This window comes from Numenius arquata, chromosome 1 (genome assembly GCF_964106895.1).
Source record: "Numenius arquata chromosome 1, bNumArq3.hap1.1, whole genome shotgun sequence".
Classification (NCBI taxonomy): Eukaryota; Metazoa; Chordata; class Aves; order Charadriiformes; family Scolopacidae; genus Numenius; species Numenius arquata.
In genome coordinates this window covers 67255729-67280015 of record NC_133576.1, presented here as the reverse complement: position 1 = coordinate 67280015, position 24287 = coordinate 67255729, and the positions used below count along the sequence as shown (strand labels likewise).

Here is a 24287-nt window from a genome sequence, read left to right as displayed (position 1 = left end):
GAGCACGATTTTACAAAATGGACCTGAATACATTTCAGCTGCAATTAGTAGCCAACCAACAAGCCCAAAAAGCCACAGCAACAGTATTTGATCAGCTAGAGCTATGGATGGCTGGTAGCTTAAAAGCCAGTTGAAGAATCATGGTTCTGGGCCACACTGACTGCAGAACAGCGGAACTGGAAGACCAAACATTAAAGCATCACAGTGCATCTTCCCCTTATACCTGAAAGGTTACCATTATGCAGACATGTATCAGACAAATTCTGCACAGTGTGTATATAACAAGACACAGTTGAGACATCACTACTTAATATGAAGAATCACAGGTTCATTATTATTGTATAAAATAGCACATTCTACCCCTTTTAGATCAGTTTTCAGAAACCTAGGCAGATCAAAGCAATCTGGGATGCGTACAAATATACTAGCTACTCTAAAAGCAAATAATTTGGATTTTTTTCCTGAAGAAGCATCACAATTTCTGGAACATGAAAGGCTTAATAAGGTCTACTACCTGAGTTTAAAACAAAACTTATACAGGCTTCCAGAGAGCAGGCCAGGTCACGTTATAATGTTAACTCTGGTAGAAATACAGTCTTATCCAAGATAGAGGACATCAGATTTCCAGCACAAAGGTTAAGTGCAGGACTCTCAGAAAGAGCCCTGTGGGGTCAGAAATAGCTATTAATGATTTTGCTGACAACAGAATTAAAAACCAGTTATTATCATATGGGATGTCTTTCAAGCCTAATAATAAAACCTTTTTTTTTTTTTAATTTCCTAAAAAGAAATGGAATATTAGGACGTGACCATTATGGGCTTTCCCTTAGCTTGCAGTATGCAGCAACATCACTAAATTTTTTAGTGTGGCCACAGTTATATTGGAAAAAGGTGATTTCTGTGTGTACCTGTATGCCTTTCTATAGGCAAAGGTTACGTGAATACTGATCACATCTTCACACTCAGATTAAAACAAGCTAGTGTCAATGTTGCTATAGTAGAAAACAGGTGAGCCCTGTTAGTACCTGAATGTAGCACCTAGTCTGGAAGAGCTAAACATGAAAAAGGATATCAGAGCTGTCACAACCCCCGTCACTGCTCCCATCATGAAAGAACCACTGAATATTCCCAGGAAAACACCAACAGACTTGAAAAATGCTGCTGCATCAAAAGCATGGGTATTTTCACCTGTTGGCTGGTAGGCAACTATAGACCTAGAAAAAAGAGTAACACAATGGGAAGTTAGAAGTGGCATCGGAAGTTTTATTCTGTAACAGCAATGCCTGAGCAACAGAGGGGAAAATCCCGTACTGAAGGCAAATTTGCCTTCCTGGTGTAGGTATGCATGAGGGATCTTGTCAAATATTTGCAACTTTTGTTAATCCAGTTCAAGACAATCCATTTAAATTTAAAATAACATTTCTCAGAAAAAAAAACCCCAACATTTATTTTAGACAAATCCCAAAAGCAATTAAGTAGAAATTCGGGTAGTTACTTACGAAGATAATACAATGGCAACAGCGTCATTCAACACGCTTTCCCCAAACAGAAGGGCATAGAGATCGACATCAGCATGCAGCTCATTAAATATTGCTAGCACGGTAACTACAGAAAGAAAAGAGAAAAACCACACTGGCTGACTTCAGGAACGACTCCGTGAGCTGACAGAGCAGACTTTCCTGTTTGCCTAAAGCATCAAAACCCAGGAATTTAAGTACAGGATCGAAATTAAACTGGGAAACAGACTAGTCATGTTTATCTATAGGTAAGCAATTCCACCATCAGTTTTAGGGTAGCTCCATTAGGAGGTGGTTGGGCTGTCCTCCCATCTGCACAGTGTTTACAGGAAAGCCCCCATGATTGAGGGGCATGGGGCAGACAAAGCACTTCTACTAAAGCCCTGATATTTTTTGTAGAACATGCTCCATATAAGATAATCAACAAAAGGTTGTGCAGTTCTTGCTACTTTTAAAGGCTGTATGGGTTGTCAACATAGCTTTATTATTTCAGCCATCATAAAATGGTGCTAATAATCTTAAGCGTTCCCCAAAGCATACACCATGCCACTGGAGTGTGCATTTGCACACAATTTGAAAAGGGCAAGACTGCTAAATATTCATAACCATCCTTTCAAGAAACTTCAGTCTGAGATGAAAGGCCATGATCTTCAAGATGTTCCCATATATGAGCTTCAAAAAAAAAAAAAAATCACATGGTGCCTTTTCGCATAAATCATGTGCAACCACCAGCTGTTTGGAGTTCAGCTCAATCACAGGAGCTACTTCCCATTTTCACACAAATCACCACTAAGCACCCAAATTAGCTGTTTGAAATGTCAAGCTTCGTACTCCACCACTCCCTACCCTGGCCCCTGACACACACCAGCTCTCCAGACTGACCCGTCAAGCAGAAACACCTATGAGAGCCGGCTGGAATTTGAAGGATGACTAGATTATTTTGGCAAAAGCTCAAAATTACTTTGCCAGAGCAGCATTCTTCTGCTTAAAAACTTGCAAAACATGAAGTTCATTTGAAGGAGGAAAAAAAATATCCCCACACCTAAAGAGCCTAAAAGCCTCAAATATTGCTTTTAAATTATCCAATGTCCCAAGCAATATAGCTAAAGGAGGAAGCCCTGCTATCCAGTCAATGTAATCATTTCATCTATTTGCAGTCTTAAGCTTGATGCACACTAAGTAAGAAGCCTACTGGGGAGAAAAAAATATTTAAAGTATTTGTACAGGAAAATTACATTTTTTCTCGAAACAGACCATCACATCATACCAGTCCAGCACCAAACCGACAGAGAACAGCTTTCACAACACTGAGAATTTGCATGCATTTCAGAGAAGATGATCAGAGATACCAGCATAACATAACTGAAAGTAAAGTGCTATTAATACTTCTGTGCTATGCAGCCAACAATCCTAGCAATAGGATTATTTTAGAAGGTTATTAAAAAATGTTCAGCAAGCTACCTGGATCAGTGGCGGATATTATCGCTCCAAAGAGGAGGCAGTCTGTATAATAGAATTTATCAGAGAGCTGACCCACCAGCTTCATTAGTTTCACAACCCCATACATGAGATTCCTGAAGAGAAAGAGGATAAAACAATCCAATCAAACAAGGCGATGCATTTCAGACAGGCAAAGGAAAAGCATAAGCAACAATATTTCAGGTGGGCTTGGTTATGCTACAGCTCTGCGGGACACTGCTACAGTTTAATATTAAACTCTCAAAATTAATTTTCCCCTTTTCCCTACGAGCTGAGTCAAGTAATACACGATCCAGAATATATCATTTAAAACCAGTAAGCAAAGCATGAAAACTGTTCGTACAACTAACACAGAATCTGCAGGTTATTTCCTTCTTCCACCGAAGGGAACATTTTCCTACTCAAAACTCCCCCCAATATTGCTTTTCCCCAACACAGTATATGGGCCAAAAAGCTCCGAGCTAAGAATAGCCTTCGAAGTATTTCACTACTGAAATTCTTTGAGACACAAACCAAGGTCACCTATGCAATTCAGGATTTCTGTATTTCAGAATATCCATACACCAGACACAGTAATATTAGCAGCGTAAGAGATTGTATGCAAGTAAACCAACGTGACTAGCTATCTCAAACTAAATGCGAGTATACATATCCATGTAAAACAACATATATACACACATGTATGCAGAGACAGAGAAAGAGAGAGAGAGAATGTGCACGCATGTGGGCACTCAAAGGGACAGCTCAAAGTTTGATCGCTACAATTCTATTACAAGTAGTGTCCACAATTCAAGTTAAAATCAATTCCATTAAGTCTAACAAGGTTTTGTTTTGGATTGCACCACTACATCAAAAACTCAATGCTGCTCTTTAGCACTGTGAGCTTGCCAAATGATTCATACTTGACAATATCATTTTAAGGGACAATATTGTTTAGAAGTGGGGTAAATCTCAGCAAAAATTACATTTGCATTTTGTCTGGAGGATACACAAATAAAATCGTCTAACAAACAAATCACAAAACTGAGCCAATCTGGAAGACTCAACATACCCTTTATCAACTTAAACTTTAGTACAGAAAGGAACTGATATCACAGAGTTCACTTACCCAATAATAAAACAAGAGACTGCTGTTCCTAAAAAGGCAAAAGCCAAAATGGACCCCAAATTCCTGAAAAAGTGCCTCTGCATAGGAAAAAAGTTTACATATTTATTTAAAACAAGTTATATCACCTGTTCAAAAACATACAGTGCAATACTATACTTGCATTAATACACAGAAACATCCCTCCATTTCAGAGGAATGCTTCCATTACTCCAATGTAAATTCTATCCAGCTTCAATAAATTAAATAAACCAAATCTGAACCATGTATAAAATCCTACATGGAGCTTATTGACAGGAAGCTTTCTACAAAGATTTCCACATCTCTTCTTCATGAGAGATCTAAAAGTTAGCTGCAAAACTGAAAATCTGTACCATTTCATGGTATCTTCAAGTGAGAGCAGAATCTGCACCCTTCTGCCATTCAAGGTCTGGCATATCCCCACTGGGGTTCAGGTTTGGGTCCACTTCTCAGCGTATTTTACTGCATTTCAGATATTTGAGATGGACCAGAACAATTCATAGCAGGACATCTTCTACTTTAAATGATACTGACATTAATCTCTGACAAAGTTCAAGGGAAACAAATCAGCAAGATTAAATAGAGCTTAATGTGTTTATAGTAAAAAGCACATGTATTTTCTCTTAAAACAACATGACCTAACCATCTATAGAGAAAATGAGATTTTTCTTACTGCCACAAAAAAAAAAATGCTTGAAATGGAGACAGCACTCCTGAACAAATCAGCAGTCTCACATTAAGAAAAAAGGTTATTCTCCTCAGAAGTGATTGCACTTACTTTCTTCAGGCTATAACCAGCATGAAAAATAATAGGAGGCAACAGAATGTTGAAAAAAACTTCAGGGTCAAACGTTACCTAAAAAATAAAATACGAAACTTCAATTAGAAACAGACATACACAAATTGTTAGGTCTTTTTCCTTTTTCATTTTCTGACAAAAACTATTTTTGGTCATTGATATAGCTAAATTGACCCTCCAAAATACTAGCCAGCTCTATACACACGCAGCAGCAAAAAGCTGCAACTCTTTCTGGTATGTTAACAGCATCTAGAAAAAACAGGCATTGCATCCATCACCAGTGATAACCTTGCAGCAGTCCCAAACACAGTCCCCTGCTTCATTTTAAAAGATTCTAATACAAGTGACACTGGAGAAGATCTCTTACTGTGGTTCATGAGGTTCAATAAGGTCAAGTGCAGGGTCCTGCACCTGGGTCAGGGCAATCCCTGGTATCAATACAAGCTGGGGGATGAAGGGACTGAGAGCAGCCCTGCTGAGAGGGACTTGGGTTACTGGTGGATGAAAAGCTGGACATGAGCTGACAATGTGCGCTGGCAGCCCAGAAAGCCAGCTGCATCCTGGGCTGCATCAAAAGCAGCGTGGCCAGCAGGTCGAGGCAGGTGATTCTACCCCTCTACTCTGCTCTCGTGAGACCCCACCTGGAGTGCTGCGTCCAGCTTTGGAGTGAGTCCTCAGCACAAGAAGGACATGGACCTGTTGGAACGAGTCCAGCAGAGTGCCACGAAGATGATCAGAGGGATGGAGCACCGCTCCTATGAAGACAGGCTGAGAGAGTTGGGGTTGTTCAGCCTGGAGAAGTGAAGGCTCCAGGGAGACCTTATGGTGGCCTTTCAGTACTTAAAGGGGGCTTATGAGAAAGATCAGGACAAATTCTTTAGCAGGGCTTGTTGCCATAAGACAAAGGGCAATGGCTTTAAACTAAGAGAGGGTAGATTCAGACTAGATACAAGTAAGAAACTTTTTTTTCCAATGAGGGTGGTGAGGCACTGGAGCAGGTTGCCCAGAGAAGTGGTAGATATCCCATCCCTGTAAACATTTGAGGTCAGGTTGGATGGAGCTCTGAGCAACCTGATCTAGTTGCTCATTACAGGAGGGGTTGGACTAGATGACCTATAACGGTCCCTTCCAAAGTGTCCTGTGATTCTATGATATTCATATATCTGCAGATGTAATGCTATTTTAGCTTAGGCTTTTTGCAAGTCTAGCCACTGCACAGTTATTGTAAGCCAATCAAGTCAGATACAAGACTGGTTTTCAGGAATTGGGATTACATGTCACTTCCATGTATTTCAGTAGAAGCTCCAGACATCCATGAAAGACTAGACTGCAGTAAGGAATGAAAGAAAACATTTGAAGTCTAAACAGAAGATCTGCACACGTGAGACTAACTAGGCCCTCTTCAATCCCTTTCTAAGTACAGGTTAGAAGACAAACACAAGTGTGCACTCCAAGAATAGGATTCATTTCAGCCAACTTTAAGTATCTACAGCAGACAGGTACATATAACAGACACACTTCATAGTTAGCAAAAATAAGTATTTTTAGGTTACAAACCTTAAAGTCTCAATCCTATACTTCAAAGTCTAGCTTTGATACAAACAAAAGGTGGTTAATTTCTGATACTGAATAGAATAAGAAGCCAAATCACCGATCTGAGTAACAGTTGATAGATGAATTTCACTTCCAATAGCAGGCTGTCTCATTTGGTGGATTATAGTGATGTAAGTAGTAACTATTTCCTGACAATAAACAGATTAAAAAACCCTAGAAAAAAAGCACTAAGAAACAATTATTTTTCACTAAGAAATTATCATTTTCCTTATATTGTATTATACAAGGCAGCATCAGGCTTTTTTTGTTCAGCTGTTTTTCATGAATTCTACAGACATTAGAAACATACATTGTCTTTAAACAGCAATCAAGGGCTTTGGGAAAGCACCACCTACATGCAACAGAGCACAGTTTCACTGGCAGTGTTATAATACAGAAGGTGCTTTTGAATTAAGCATTGAAGTGCTGTTACTATCAGGAATACAGACACTTGATACTACCCGACATTCAAATGGGATGGAGAGGGCAGGAGGAAGGGGAGCACAGACAACGGAGAAGCACTGAGCCAAGCACAAGAAATGGTCTACCCTCACCTTTCGCAACATGTCATTTTGCTCCACGTTGTGGATCTTCCCAGGGCTTATTTCCCCTTTGAGCGTATACTCAAAGAACTTCCCGCTGACGTTGACCAGCAGGGTTGTAAATGGCCTGTCCTCCTGCGAGCAGCTGAACGGCTTGTCATGGCCACTGGTAGAGGGAGTCCCATATCTCAAGATCACCCCAACTATGAGTCCTGGAAGAGAGTTAAAAAAAAAAAAAAAAAATCCGTGAGGCTGATTTGCTACTCCTCTGCCTCACTTTCTAGTTTCAAACAACATCCAAAGTATAATGCATGAGCCTTACAAGTGTATGTGCATGATAAACATTTTGCAGCAAATCGTTACCTGCAGCTTCCTGCAGAGGAAGAGAGACCCTAAGCACATCAAAGCTACCAATGATTTTATAAAATCTGGTATCTACCCGAAGTGACAAACAAAATACTCCATTTCATGTTTTGTCTTCCTCACCTTCATTCCTCACCTTCATTCACACCTCTAATGTGCACAACCTGAGTTGCACAAGAGGCTAAACACTAGGACACATCACATACGTTTCACCTGCCTAAGGACAGAACTGAGTAGATACACCATTGTCACCAAATAATGACTGCTGAAAACATGTGACCATAATGGAGCTGAAACAGTGATGTTTGCCATAATATTTTACAGCTGCAGCAAGGATGCAGATTTTTTTGCCTGGCATTTCTAAGCAATCAAACAATGCTTGTTGCACAGTCTCCTGTGTATTCTGCGAACTTCGCAACTAAAATTCGGATGACATGCACAAAGAAGCCAGCTACAGGTCTTTTACAAGCATTTTCCACATCTCACAAAAACAAAATAAGGTAAAAATGAGCAGTCATAAGAGACCTGAGATTCAGGAATATAAGAAGAATTACTCAGTCAGCCTAGACAAAATCCAACCAGAAAACACTACCAATAAGGGATGCATCAAACACAATGACAAAAAAAATAGTAATTTGTAACCTAACGGAAGGGCCATGCCAGGAGGCTGGAGAAGCACAAGGTTTTAACTGAGCACTGTTCCTTTTTCAAAGTGTACTAAGAAAAGACCAAGACTCCAGTTCTGCACAGAGAAGGTATAAGAACAAAGTGGTTTTGGTCTGGTACGTAAACAAATTGATACCCACTTACTAAAGGCTCCCCTGTCACCTTAGGATGATCTACGATTTAATCCTTGTTCCAGACAACTGCAAGATGAAGATGGATGTTTGATCCTTTTGTTGACAAGTCAGTAGTCAATGCTGGTTTTGCCCCCTGTGACCCTCACTATGCACCCATAGCTCTGTTTCCCCAGATGGTAAATGAAGTTGACAGGTAATAACAAGGGAATAAATGAGGTATAACAAAAAAAAAACCCCAACCAAACAAAAAACCCACACACAACAACAAAAAAAAAAAAGCCAGACTCATCTTTATGGCATAAAGAGTAAACAAACTGTAGCCCAAAAAAGCCAACGAAAAGAACATGCCTCGTTCTCTTCAAGTTCAGAGTGGAAAAACAGTTTTAATGGAACAGAAGGTACAGCAGGTAGTAGCTGTGACACTAGTGGGCAGCTCACCTCCAGCCCTTTTTCTCTATGATCTAGAAAACATAGCAGCAACAAAATCATTAAAAAGTAACCCGAGGATTAAGTTGTATTTTATTTAGAAAAGAGAAGTACAAACTCAAAGAGTACACAGAGCAAGAAAACCTCTCAGCATGATAAATCTACGTACTGAAATTTCAAATGCTGACAGTTTAAGTACAGAGGTTTACACAAGCATGCTCCTAACAACCCCAGAGCATTTTTACAGCTACGCATGGTGGATGCAGCAGAAATGCAGCTCTGCGCAAAGTGACAGGTTAGGGCCAGTCACCTCCAAGCCACTTGCACTAACAGTTATGGCTAGAGACATCTTCACCAGCTCAGCCAGGCAAGCAGCCAAAGCTTCCTGCTGCTCTCACCCACCTCACACCTAGGAAGAGCTGGGCTCACAGGATACATCGGGAAGACTGTCAGTGTTAAAACCTGATCTAATCAGCCAGAAATCCTGTAGTAAATCAGAAGCCAGCATGAAAATTGTACAGATGAGCTTATGCGTACCAGTGGCGCAAAGCCAGATCTATACTGCTAAAAAGAGAATAGAGAGGGGGACACCAATAGACATAATAGCTTCTTAGGCTCAGAGACCGTCCTTCAGTGAATTCATTGCAGAAGCAGATGGAAAACCCCCATTGCTATTGCATTAGCAAGATGCACTGGAGAGCGGGATGTGATCGCATTGTATAACTGAATATAATCCACTCATCCTTTTTCCCCACCATAATAGAATATACCATTTATTTTAAAATAAGTTTCGAAGATATGCCAATTATATCCATAATTGAAAGGCAATGCTTGAAGGGAAACATCCTTTAACCCTCAGTGTCCCATGACCCAGCTAACACAGCTACAGGGAAATATCCTATTTTCATATACCTTCTACCACAAACTGGATGACATTTGCACAGACCACCACACCAATTAGGAACATCTGATCCCTGCTACCCGGCTTCTGCCTCCCAGCAGGATGCAGCTGGGACCAGGGTGACCGCTGTCAAGGCAGGAGGCCAGCAGAAGCAGCTGGTCAAGGCAAGGTGCAGTCAAACAGCTAAAGCTACACAGAGTTCAGTCAAGAAAGGAAATCGGTGTGAAAATAGAAGGGGCCAAAGCCGCCACACAAATGCCACAGACAGCTTCATTAGCAAAAAATACTAAGCATTTGGTAGTTCAAAAGATGGGTTAAGAGAGGGGAGAGTTCTTACTACAAACGTACAGGCATACTGCTATATTTATCCTACAGTCCCAAAATAACATGTTTTGAACATTAGAGTGAAATGGGTCAGTTGGATATATGTTTGACAGAGATATGAGCTGCAGAAATCCTGAAGTCTCTTCCAAAAAAAAAAAAACAAAACCACAAACAACCGTAAAACCTTTATGGAAAACCATATGGAAGTATTTTCAGTTTTCCAATGAACATCATGTCTTTTACAGACTAAAAAGTTAGGGCCACTAATCCAACACTGTCTTTTATTGCAAGAATGTCACAATAGGGGAAAAAAAGCTAGAAATGGGCTACAAACACTTCCAAATTTGAGAATAGCCCTACTTTCAAAGTTTTAGTTTGTGGTAACTGTTGCAAGAGCAAGTTTACATCACTGCTCAAAGACTCTCAGGAAGGATAATCTAAAAAATTAATACTTAATGCCCTGTATGTATGACTTGCATTCTCACTTTTAACAGAGAAAGTATTTATGCCAGTGTCTTGGCTGTACAATGTTGATCACACAGCTGGTACACAAAGAACATCTTACTGAAAAAGAAGCATTAAAAAGCCGGGAATATTTTTTCCCTTTTAAAAAAAGTCACTTTTGATAATAAACATTGGACTTCAGACATAGTCAACACTGATCTAACAATACAGCATTGAAAATGGCATATTTACTTTTGGTTTTGTTTGAGCACACAAGTCACTGAAGTGAGAATATGAATTCCCCTGGTCAGGGCCAGGCTCTGTGTGGTTTCCAGTCCAGTTCTCTGCTGAAGAAGTAGCCCTGAGGCTTCAGGGAGCCTCAACAGGCTGCAGGCACCGGAGGTATTCACACCCCACGACACACAGTTCAAGCAGTGAATTCAAACTGTGAATCAGTGAACTGGATCAATCGGTGAACTGAAACCTGCTTAGATACTATTTCTTTCATATGCTCCTGGTAAAGAGCCAGGCACTGAATACTGAGGGTCCTTCCCTACGCACTGCAGTTTGTACTAACCACATCTCAGCCTGGAGGAGACTCAGTGGAGATCTTATTGCTGGTTGCAGCTCTCTACTGGGAAGACAGAGAAGAAAGGGGCATACTCTTCAGAGAAGTGCATGGTGCTTCGGTGATTAAGACTAAAGGCAACAAACTTGTTGCAATGCAGGGGGAAAAAAAAAAAAATAGGTAAGGTTTGGGTCGGTTTTTTAAACAACAAAGTGGCTAAGCACCAGAATAGACTGTCCACAAAGGCTGTATGATCTCCATCCCTGTGTATAGCCAGAACTCGCATGAATACGGCCCTGAGGAACCCAAGCTCTGGGGGCCAGCCGTGAGCAGAAGGCTGGACAAGACTACCTCCAGAAGTCCTTTTCAGCATAGATTGTTTTGTGATTCATATTCTTTCCCTCCAACATTTGGACCCCACAAACAGCTACTTTATGCTGAAAAGGTTTCTTTAAAAGAACTTTGTTGCTTCCGGAGCCAGTCTTGGGGATTACTGTTGCTTTGGAGTTGGTTGGATTTTTTTGGTGTTGTTTAAATGACAGACTGTGCTGCTGACTCTAAAACTAAGTCAGAGAAGAAGAAATAGCTATATAAGAGTCTGATCATAAGAGGCAACATGATCCAGCAGACCAGGAAGGGGATGCTTTTACTTCCTCAATTCGCCCTGACTTGGCCCCTTGCAACCTTGCTGGGCCACAACTCGCCCTCTGGAAAGTGGGCAGGGGCGGTGACCAGATGATGTTCAATCACCGCTAATGCCACATAAATACAGAAAAAAGTAGCACACTCTGAAAGCGACACTACAGCAAATCATTTCCTCATTTGACAAGCTGGGGCAGCACGGGGAGAGGAGAGAACAGGACCCAGCCTCACCTTGGCACACGGCCTGTCCCTGCTTCGTACAACAGCCCACATGGAGGCAGAATAGTGCATTTTGGGTACTTGGACACCAGCTTCCTTGTGTTGCAAGGTGATGGGGAGTAAAATACCTGTTTGCTTTTGAAAACCCACATAAAGTATACATAAAAAGGATTTCTTACATTTGAAAGTTGAGATTTTTAGACTTCCCCCCTTATTCCCAAAAGGAACTTTTTACCAGCTTGAAGACAAAGAAACAAAGATGAAAAAAACCTTGGCAAGAAGGATGAAAAAAAGCCCTGTAAGTACTTTCAAGGTAAAACACTAAATATTACACAGTATTTATCACACAACTTGTTTTACTATAGGATGCTTGTGTGCATCAAGATACCACAGTTGGAAAGTTTTGCTTTAAATAGCCTGAAACAGCAACAGAGAAATTGCTTTTCCTAATACAGAGTCAACTTTTGAACCTCACAGTCCACACCTTCAGTCACTTTGACAGTGATTTTTGAGGAAGTTTCAACAGTTCTTACAAAGTAATTCAAGCATTTTTTCCTGATCCAGAAATGAGCCAGTAATGGCGCACATTAAAAAAAAAAAAGAAACCATAGAATCATAGAATGGTTAGAATTGGAAGTGACCTTAAAGATCATCAAGTTCCAAGCCCCCTGCCATGGGCTGGGACACCTCCCACTGGAGCAGGTTGCTCAAAGCCCCATCCAGCCTGGCCTTAAGCACTTCCAGGGATCAAACATTATATACTATCTCCAGCAATCCACTCCCTATACCATTTGCTTGCCATTTACTGTGCTGTCCCATGCAGGAGTGCATGGAACACTGCTACACAACCCCTTGACAAAGGGTTAGGCAAGTGACTGTAGAGCTCCAGATCTTGCTTAGGGTCTGCAACTCAGCATCACTAGTCTATTAGCTGCTTTCTTAATGGCGTAACGCTGCCAACATGGCATTCATCAGCCTGTCACCTCACTGTAGAAGATGAAAGACTTGAAAAATGAGAAGCTTGTTTTGAAATTAATCCTCATCTTTGGCAGTTTATGTTCAGCAGTGCAAACATAAGACAAGTTCTCACTGCATTTCAGTAAAGGAAAAAAAAAAAGAGGCATTTTTTTGACAGGGAATGGAGGCAGGTAGAATCATAGAATTGTCTAGGTTGGAAGGGACCTTTCAGATCATTGAGTCCAACCATCAACTTAACACTGACAAAAACCACCACAAACCATATTGCTAAGCACTACATCTACCTGTCTTTTAAATACCTCCAGGGATGGCGATACCACCACTTCCCCGGGCAGCCTGTTCCAATGCTTGGTAACACTTTGGATATTAGGCAAAATATTTACACTGATCTAAATCTCCCCTGGCACAACTTGAGGCCATTTCCTCTTGTCTTATTGCTTGTGCAATAGGACACGTGATGCCAGTTCTTGAAGTCTGAAGGAAATTTTGGGGATATCCAAAACCTGAAATGGTGAATAACAGATTGAAAGTCATGCTTTGTCATTGCCTTAGGGCTATTTTAGATAAGGAAGTTAAAAGAGTGAACAAACTGGTAGTTCTTCTGTGTAGGCAAACGTAGCAGTGTGATATCAATGGTATCTTTGTAATAAGCATTTTCTTCACTTTTTAAATAAGCCAAACTAAGCATAGTTTTGAATTTAAATAAACAGATTACTTTAAAAAAATCATTGGGACACTGTGCTGAACCAAAGGTCAAATTAACTTGCTGGGTCTGTGCTGCCAGATACGCGTGTACCATGCACACCCTTGCCTGCTCGCGAGCCTTGGGTTCCAAAAAACCCACAAGAGTGTCTGTGATGGTCAAAAATGCCTTCTGACTAACTGTTGCTCTGTTTTTTCCTAGGGGAACTAATTCTTTTTCAGGTTGTGTCATGTTAGTGTAATACATATTCATATGTATAGTGAAACAGTCAAAAAAAATTCATGAGCTACAGAAGCAGGAAGATATGCTTTATTCTGTAATGTGCATTCTTATTGATGATGGGGTTAAAGAACAGGTTTAAGGTAGAAAAAAAGTAATTTACAAATACAACTATTGAGAGATTTAAACAGAAGACTGCTGTGGAATTTCAATAGTTAATTTCTGAAGAATTATTAAGTTTTACTTATAGCTTCACATTTGCACAGGAGAAAATACTACAGAAAAATACTACAGAAAAATTAGTTTGTTCCAAAGTGGCAACCACAGAAACATGATCATAAAAACGTGGCAAAAATGATAACCAGTAAGAAAAACTGCCCCCTGTACTCTCCCCTAGAATCTAACAATCCAGAAAAGAGAGAGTTAAAAAAAGAAAAAACTAAAAACCCACAACAAACCACAACCCCACATCATATATTGAACAGCCTAAAGTGAAGGCTCAGCCCTGGAAGAAGCTGCTGTCCTGCGGTGAGAGCACGTGGCCTCTGGTCCAAGCACAGGACTGTGACTCAAGGCTCCTGACCCAATTCCCAACTTTAGCAATGACTCAGTGGAAGAGCTCAGACAAGCCACAGAAGACAATTTAAAGAGACACTCTGAACTTGGAAATCAGATACTAGAGTTATAAAAGGCACAGGTATTTGTCAGAGATTACAGAGCTCACAGTCTGCAACTAATCTCAACTCTCCTTGCTCACGTGTTTTCAAGGTCATCTACCACATAACCATTGTTTCATGTAACACAGATTTAACAAAGCATTTGCTGTTAAATATAAGTAACATTTAAAAACATTCTTTATACTTCCAAAAATATAAGTATTCCTCCTTAGCTACAAAACCCAAAGCAGTGTAAGCCACACACATACTAATGCCACACACGTTCCTAGGGGCGTGAGCAGCAGTGGCCAACCACAAAGACACTAGTACCCTCTGCCCCACTGTGGCTCCTTCTCATTGCTCCATACAGAAGTGAATCCCTAACAGGGCACCAACTGCAATTGGTCCCAGTCCCCTGCAGCAGGAGCAGAGGTGAAGCATTTCTTTCAAAACAGACTTCTAAACCAGATAAAGAAAAAACCCCAAACACTGAGATTCTTTCCCCCAGGCACATTGGTGACCACACGACAGGCGCTCAAGAAGAAAAAACGGCAGGAGCAGCAGCAGCAGCTCTACAGTGTATATAACAGGATACTTCCTATTTAATTGTATTTTGCTACTGTTTTTCTCCTCATTTGCATATGCATGCTAGAAACACTCAGCACATCTAAAGCAGGAGGCCATAAGCTCCTCAGAGTCCCAAAAAAAGAATAACATCAAAGTGCTTGCTGCAAAAAAGCTTTGCAATAGTATCACCTGGCTCAGGCACTAGCAAGAAATGAAGCTTCACAGTTTAAAAGAAAAAAGCCCAGACAGTAATTATTCCCCCACCCCTCACCCCCCAAACATGCTGCAAAGCTTCAGCAGCAGGAGTTATTAATCTGTCATTGCAAGGAGTCAGGCTTCAATCTGCATCCCAATTGAAACTCATTAAGCAGCAGCAATCTCTTTGCTGACACTGTCATTTAATTTTGAAGGTTTGACATAAGGAGAGGATGAAGGGGGAAGGGGCAGGAAATACACTCAACTCAGCATGGCTTTGGGTTCAAATACCCCACAATAGCTACAAGGAGAGCTGTTGACTATAGATAAGCCTGTTCTCTTGCTATGAGGAGCTCTGCATCCCAGCCTCAAGCCTTCGCTCATTTGAGGGATATTTAAAGTGATGGAGGCGCGTGGAGGACTTCATCCTCAAAACCATTTCTGGGAACTTCTGATTAGGACAGGGGCACAAGCAAAGTGTTAGGCAGAAAAGAACAGGATGAAGTTTGAGCAAGGTTAATGAACTAAAATCTGCATCGGAAAGGTTTTCAGTTGTCTCAAGAACTTCCCAGTACTTCTTTCTTCCCAAAGGTCTTTTTGAGCCAACCCCCAACTATTTACTAACACCACAACGTCCTACCTGTAAGGACAGGTAAAGGTTTCAAGATTACTGAATTTTCAAGGAAATCTTTTTTTGCTGAGGCAAGCCCCATGCTCTGTAGCTGTAGGCAGAAGACCAACCAACACTTGTAAACAAGATGGTTTGTGGCTTACAGGGAAATGCATCAACCCAAAAGACAGAAATAGCAGCAAGATGACAACCCTGGCTTTCTGTGATCATTATGTCTGACCACAGAAGTCTTGTTACTGCAACATCCAAACACACACAGGCTCGACAGAAGATCTAGCCCATCTCACAGGGACAACATGATGCTTACAGATGTCTCCCCAAGCAGAGCTGAGAAGCTACATGTTTCCTCTGTTTCGCCTTTATGGGTGTCTGCTCTGAGCACGGACACTTTGGTGGCCGTGACCTTCCCACAAACACACCACAATTCTCAAGTCCATTCGACAGCTGTTCAGCCTGCTGACCCAGCTACTCTGACATCCATCCCACTTTACATGCTAGGAACCAAAAAGAGCCAGGAAATACTCTTCTAGGACCTTACAGGCAGCTGAACAGAGGATCAAACAAACCGACAATTACTTGCCCAAGACTGTGTTTTTGCTTTCATATGTAGTGTAAAATTTAAGCAGTTGTTTTAGCACTAACTGCAGAAGCCAAGAAAATGACTGCTGCCACAGCCTGGGGTGCATGAGCAGTTTTATGACACTTGTATCTTCCTGCCTGATTCCCATGAGCTAGAGAGGAAGACGACAGACCGCACTTCAAGCTGCAACAAGAAAAGCCAGACAAAAGTTCAGCCTCCTGACAAGCACCACATTGTCCAGAGGTCCCACAGCTGCAACTCGCAACCTCCTACACAGCCTGTTACCACCCTCCTGCTTCTTCCCTCCTAAACTAAAGATACAAGCTTTACTCACCCTACAGTTCCCAGTCATGACCTTCTTGCCCCCGCTACAGACTGATGCCTCTGTGTCTGCTCTTGACAGATCTCAGGTGCTGCTCTGGTCTGACGTTTTTGCCATCCTTTCCAGCCTTTTTAGGATCAGTGGTGCCAGCATGGTGCCCAAGTAATCGTATCTACTCCAGCCCTCCTCTGCATCCCACCTAAACTCTAATCCCAGCATGTCTCACTAGTGCCACAGATGTGGTTGGGAATCTATGATTTCATGTCCCCTCCTAATTCAAAGGTGCCCGCTGAGTTCTAGTAACTACAGATTTATTAGAGATAAAGAGCAGTCAATCTCTGCTACGCGGAAAAATCTGACCCACTGACACCACAGAGGCTTGGTGCAAAACCCCTTGGCAGGCAGAAAAAGGTCAGGAGTAAGATATCTTTCCAAAGGCTGATCTCACTTACATGAGCAAAACCACTGTGCACCCCATCAGATTGCTCTTATCCTAGCCCCAGCCATTTTAAGTGCATAAAGCTATTTATTTATGCTGTCTTTTGGCCATTCATTCCTCTACCCTGCTACTCTTTCAAAGAAACACAACCCCAAAAACTAACATAAGAGATTCTCAGATAGAAAAAGCAGGTTTTCCCCCACAAGCTGTTTCAACACAGCAACTGCCAGCCCCACACTAAAATCTTGAGTTTGAACATATGCAAAATAATCACTATAAAGCAATTCTTGCACCCCAAGGTGGGTTGGTACCCTTTCAGGAAGATACCAAGCCAAAAGAAAGCTCTGTTTCACTCTCTTCACACTACTGCACTTTCAGGGCTGCTTCAGATAAGCATCACCAAAATACCCTCCAAACTTCCTTAGTTGTTTCTCATGACATGATTTTTATTACTAAAAGGGGTTAACTGTGTCTAACTATGCCAGGGGTTAATTATGTCTAACCAGGTATGTATGAAAACCTGGGAACTTACACATTTGCCATCAGAAACTTGAACTCCCGTTTCCCGCTACACTAGAGGACAAGGCACAGGCTCACACCCATACACGTGAGGAAGCACAGAGAGTAAGCAGGCCATGAAACCAAGCACTGCTGCTCACCATGTACATCCTTTACCATTTTTGTGTATGCAAGTTTAAGTAATCAGCCACATTACTTCTCAGATGTAACCTTCATGGCCTTCTGTTTTCGCTTTTCCATTTAGATTTTTCAAGTGAAGCACCACATCAGCTAATTCTAGCTTCACTTCACTTGCACTTCTCCAAAGATACTCTTTCCTTAGACTAAGAAAATGCTTGACAGAATAACACAAGTGCCAGCAACAACACCACGCAGTATGATATAATGCATTTTGTCTAGCTTTTAACTGCCATCCCACAGCACAAAAAAAGTACCTCATTTAATAGTGATGTGGCTGTTAGGGCTATGGTATTAGGTAAGTAGCTTAAGCTAACACAAAGACCCAAAAAGATTGGTTTGTGTAGATAACGGGTTACACCACCCTGAACTTAAGTGCTGAGACAATCTACATCTGTCAACATTGCTCAAGAGAGAGCTACCCTTGGAGAACACACAAGTCTTTACAACAAGCTTTATATTTCTAAAAGTTAAACACTAGTACTATTGCTTTCAGAGAGTGTGGTTAAGAAATGGACAATTATCTAGATGCTTGGAAAAACGCCTCTTGAAAATTTAAGAGGTACTTAGTCCAAGATTTGTTACCATAGGAATCTGCAGGTTAAACGGCAGCGTATGTACACTTATTAGTAACCTCACAGCACACAACTGGATCTGTAGCCAACACTTAAAGACTGCAGATTTACTTCAGCAGAGGTAAATGACGTAGGGCAACTCATTGCAAGCTTCTATTTTGCCTCCACTGGGCTTAGCTTTGGTACCAACACTCTGTATACTTTGACACTTTGGGAAGCCATTAGGACAAGTGAATAGCTCTTGCCCATAGCCAGCAGGAAACACAGCTGTCATCTTGACCCCTTCCGAGCAGCCAAGGTTACAAACCAAGACGAGAAACCAGTCAGAGCCTAGGCTTGCCTGTTCTTCCCATTAGTGCTCCAAGCTGCAAGTTAGAAGTTAAATAACTTTTCCTTTAATCCCACTGCTTGAAGCTTCCCGCCCAGCAGAGCATTTTCAGCCACACATGATACTTCCTGCATCCCAGAAGCCATATCTTAGTATGTCTCAAACTATTACAGTTGAGTTCATTTACACCCCCCCATAGGCCGACACCAGATCTCCTTTCTGCAATTCATGTTAAAAGCAGCCACAGAAGTGCTAAAAATGAAGTTAGTCTTTTGCGGACACTGAAAATCCCTGCTGCACTTGAAGACAGTTCTGACAATGATTTGCCTTTTAAAAGCCATTAGCAGTTTGCAAGAGCTCCCACACATCTATCCTTCAGGTTTTTCATCAAGAAAGACGACCAAACCAACCAGAGAACAGTATCTAACTGCAAACAAATTACAGTGTTGAAGTATAAGCACCAACTTAAGTCTGAAAAACAAACCTAATAAAGTTCAAGCTCAAGTTCAAAATCTAAAGACGTATTAGGAGAAAAAGGAGATGTTCTTACAAAGCATTTGCAATTGGCATACAGAACTAAAGAGAAAAAGAAAAATCAAAATTTGTCTCAAGGCTCCAGGGGAGTTTTTTCCTTTAGATGTCAGCTCAAAGTTACTTGCTAAAACCACTTTGGAAACCTAAAAAAAAGCCACTTCTCTGGGTTTAAAAACTGAAGAATTTTGGGAAGGGGTTCTAGAAAACTCCCAAGCCACATAACTTAGAGCAGTGCTTTTCAATTTCAGCTATGCAGCTTCATACACAAAAATAATTCAAAGTGTTATCATGTTTATCATGGTTTTCCTTGGTGAACTATGCTAATGTAATGACAAATACCTTTTGTGATTTGTGTGTGACTTTCTACTGGCTAAAGGTTTGCAGAAAGAAGTCAGTCAGATTCTTTGCTTAGGCTGCCCGAAAACCAGAAAAGACAACTGTTTCAACAGTAGCCTCCAATTCAAGCTAGCAAATTAGGGATATAAGGTGCAGAGAATGAAAACTTTCTGCTACCATAAATAAGTCCAACTGGCGGAAACCTGGAGACAGTTAGCAATCCTGAAAATTCACTCCTGTGTATCCAAAGACAAAACCAGAGCTCAAATCAGAAGTTTAGAAATGAAAGAGCCCTTATGTTCACAGACGCTGCCTAAACCGGTTTACTCAGACTGAGATTCCCCATGGCTTTTGACAAGAGACAAAAAAATAACACCCCAGTTTGTCTTCACAGAGCAGCCCCGTCTGCTGTTTTCCAGCACATCAGCAGACCTTTATCCACAGCTTTGACTGTTGCCATTTCACCGACGGGTGCAGGTTGCACCTTTCATGCATCTGCACATTCAGTGACCAGCTCCCTCTGGAAAAGTCTAGGTCCCAGTGAGCCACTTGACAACAAGCGGACAACCAGAACACACAGGATGTACCACTGCCTGGACAAGCAGCCTCTGTCTTACCTCTGTCTTACTTACCCTCCTGAAAAGGCAACCTGAGACTTTCAGTTGTTCCCACTCATCAGGCACAAAACCAAGGCCCTCCTGTGCTACATAAAGTATTTTTTCTGCAAACTGCTTAAAAGTTTAATACAACAGGAGTACAGAGCTACAAAATTGATGATTATTGCTTTACCCTCCAGACATGGTGTTGCAAGCACACCTCTGAATTTAAAGAGCCTGGCAAGAACTCCAGCAAAGGCACAAGGCGGTTTTTAAAAGAACTGCTCTCACTCCGGAGATTACAAAGTATCAGGCTTATTAAATATTAAGAACAGACAAATTGCAGAGATGTCAACAAGACTCAAGACTTCGCAATCCAACACTGACAGACTGAGTGGTCTCTATGGCATCCTCACATTACAGTGCTGCAGATTTTGCAAAAGGTGTGCTTGCATGGAAGTAGCTTGATTTTTGGCAGACAAGGAACAGAAAATATTTTTGTCAGAACGATATTTCACGGTTCCAGTTTCTGAGGAAACATCTCATAAAAACAAAGCAAATTCTGTCAAATAAAATATGTATGAGTTATTTTGCTGGGCTTAAATCCCCTCCTTATTAACACCTCTGCTTTAAAATAAATTTGCTGTAAAAGACTAACTAAAGACCTCCATAAAAGTTTTTCAAAAGGGATTCAAAACGGAAAGTCAAGAATTCTGGGAAAAAAAAAAAAAAACCACAAAACTGCACAGAGCTGAATCCGCTGTCTCTTCCCTCCATTACTGCTACCATTACTTTATCTTAACTCCAATAGTGGTTTTGTGCAGAACGCAATTTTCTAAAGCAAACTGGAGTCTCCCACTCTGCATCTGCAGCCCAATAAACTCCATAAATTTCAGTTTGCTTTAGAAAATTGCTCTTCGCTCCCAGCAATCAGCAGGCAGAACATGAGAACACTGCACAGGGTTAGGCAGCTCGAACATGAAATCCAGCCTCATTCCAACACACATCTTGGATTACTCTGAGATTGAAGTTACAACTCACAGGAGGCTGCTGTGCGCTAGGACCATGTCAGCTTGTTAAGATTTGGAAATGATATCAGCAAGGTGAGTCTCTTCCAAGAGTGACAAAGCTTTAAAGCGAAGATGTGCTGCCTGCAGGGCTGGATTCCAGGCTTGAGTCTGTAAGAGCTTCCGGGTGGTGCAACCAACCACGAGCCCTTTTCACAAGGGGTCATGACTTGGCATTCTCGAACAAGTATTTAGACGTCTGGTTTGCAAGAGCAGTGGACTTTCCAAGCTTTACTGATACAGAAGAGCATATCCAGGAGCATAAAGAGCAGAAAAAACCCAATTGCAGGCATCAAAAGAGGACAACTAAAAGAGACTCAGTGAATGCTTTTGATCTTGTTCCTTGCCACAGCTCCTTACCTGCAAGACGGAGTAATAGCACTCCCCTGCAAACACATCATGGGATTTAACGGTTGTGTGAACCCCCAGAGAGTAGCAATCATATTCCCAAATAATAGAAGAAGGAAAAAAACTTTAGAGATGTGTTACGTGGTAACAGCTCCATATACCACATACAAGCTCTCTTCTAGTAAGTAAGAAGAGTCAACACTGAGTAAAATAATACCTTTCAAGACAACCTTTCAAGACAACTGTACAAGGTCATTTGCTGTTTTGGACACCCTTGGTCTCCAACAATATCTAGGAATTGTCCTTCATCGCTGCTGGAAACCCTGTATCCTTGCACTCAATCTAAAGCACAAGTTGGGCTAGCGCAGCTAAAGCTGAAGCATGGGTCAGGTACACTGACACAGAGGTGATGATGCATTTTCTTCGAGTGGATACAAGCGGAGCACTTATTGGTCTTGCATACTTTTGGAACACAACAGTCATTGCTCTTGCAGCTTCCAAAAGACCTGCTAAAATATCTTTACATAGGAGTCCACATGACCATGGGATATAATAATATTGGACATTGTTATTCAATTTTTTGTCCTAGAAGTAGGGTGGGAGCTCGTTCATACAAATGTAATATACAAGCCAGTTCCTTCAGCACAACCCATCAAAACTATCAAACAGGAACATGAAAAAAAAATATCTGTGACATGACTATAGGAATGCAAATCCAGCCTGACACATAACAGCTGGGCAACTGATGCCTACAGAAGTGCAAATATTCAATTAACAACTTCTACCAGCAGTAATCACACATGTCCTAATGTCAGGGAATGCAGTCACACCAATTCCTGTCAAACCAGGGAATATATATTTATATATTAGCTGAGATCTGCAAAAAAGCAACATCACTGTGTGCTCAGGTCTACTACTAGCAAAGATGCTAAAGATGGCAACTGTGTGCAAAATTATTTCACTGAAAATCTGAAAAAAATTATTCAAAATGTGCATCTAGATGGCTTATATGTAGCACTATGTCTTCATCAGGGGAAAAATCTCTTCCCCCTTGCTTCTCTCCCTCTAAATATACATAACTCAAATAACTACTGATTCAAGCTTTTAGTTTGCTATTCGAAGGCTCTTTATGCAAGACTTGTAGTTAGTAGTGAACTGTCACTAAGAAAATACTGTTCAGGAAAAGTTCTCTCTTTAACTTTAAAAGTTCTCTCTCTTTGCTTCACAAAGCACCGCTAGCATTTTACATTTCAGTAGCTGTATGAAAAACTCCAGGTTTTCTTGTTGACTCAACCAAAACAGATTCCATACTGAAAACTCAAAGGGAAGAAAACCTTCAGATCAGAATATTAATACTGCATGCAATAAATAACACTCACATGAGTTTTATATTTATATAAAATATTAACAGGTGTTATATTTGGTTTGCGCAGCTGCGAAACCAAGTAGTGCCAATGGAATTGGAAGCCCCAGTCAGCCTCAAGAGACACATCTGTTCTGATCTGCAGTCAGTGCCAGGCACACTAGGTACACATACACTGCAAAACGCTTTACCAAAACAATTTCATTCTAGTTCTTTATCTTAAATGACATTGTCCTAGCTTTCTGATGTTTTATCTATTTAAAGTGTTGGTCCATCTGGTACTTGAACCAGATAGTTCTATCAAGAGCAAACTGGTAACACGAGATGTTACTTAGTTGCTCTGGTACTGCAGCACCGCAAAGCGCTGCATGCTGCGTAACAGTACAGCAACTGCCCAGTGACCATTTACTCTTGATTAACACCATATTTAGAAAAGACTAGTATCTCTGAGGAGAGAACCGCTAAAGTGCTTTATCAGAACACCATGAGAAAAATTTCCGTTTAGTACCACCCACCACCACAGAGGCAAAGTGGAATCTGAAGGTACATAACTCTTGGTCACAGTACTATTTATATTTGTGATCACAGGGAACATTTCAGACTCCAGAAACAACTCTGATCTTCAGCCAGTACAGCAAGGTCTTCCTTCTTCAGTGTTCCTGGCACAACACAACGAAGCATCCCACTCAGAATTGCCAGTACCTTTTTGATAAGACTTGTCTGATAAGACAAGTGCTGCTAGCGATGGAAAGCACAATTAAAAATCTAGCATTACAAGCTTTTAGTGAGAAATAAACAAATCAATCACACTAGTGAGATACACTAGTACATCACATGCTATCTTGGAATAAACTCTCTCCGAGTACTCTGCTGTGCTTTTAATAAAACAAGTATGTTACCCAAAGCTAACATTTTTTACCAGCCCAAATACTTCACAATATACTGAGAACTGAGCAAATGCTCAGGACAATCCATCCATTCATGACCGCTGGAGTTCATCATTCCTACTTATCCTTCATCCTTTGCAGATGCAGTAAGCCTTATGAATGCAGGCTTTCTTCAGATTGTAAAGAACGGCCACAGGGCCATAATGAAAATCCATCCAAAGAAAATCCAAGCTTTCAGAGCGTGCACTGAAGATTTGCTGATCTGTACAACGGTCAGCTAGAAAACATATACACTCTTCAAAACATAACAGGAAAACGGTGGAAATTGAGTCAAAAAGGGTTTATGAAGCACTACATCATTCAGATGCTGTATTTCAAAAGCTGCAGAGTGCTTCTGTATAAATACACAGCACTCTCCCTCCCAAATACACATGAAGACTACCTTTCCCCACTCCTTTGTGTAGGGATCAATAATTCGCATAAAGCAGGAATTACAAAAAAAAAGTTACAGATATGCTAAAATG

The 24287-nt window shown here is 41.1% G+C and overlaps 1 protein-coding gene across 2 annotated transcripts in view; it reads right to left on the bottom strand.

Moving 5' to 3' along the window:
- SLC9A7 (solute carrier family 9 member A7) overlaps nt 1-24287 on the bottom strand; it is a 74769-nt gene that overhangs the window by 32595 nt on the left and 17887 nt on the right. For both annotated transcript variants that reach the window (XM_074168859.1, XM_074168849.1), the window contains exons 2-7: nt 7069-7268; nt 4901-4978; nt 4105-4181; nt 2979-3091; nt 1500-1605; nt 1073-1214 (exon numbers count right to left, since the gene is read on the bottom strand). In XM_074168859.1, coding sequence (XP_074024960.1) covers nt 1073-1214; nt 1500-1605; nt 2979-3091; nt 4105-4181; nt 4901-4978; nt 7069-7268 — 716 coding nt within the window. The remainder of the gene's footprint in view (nt 1-1072; nt 1215-1499; nt 1606-2978; nt 3092-4104; nt 4182-4900; nt 4979-7068; nt 7269-24287) is intronic.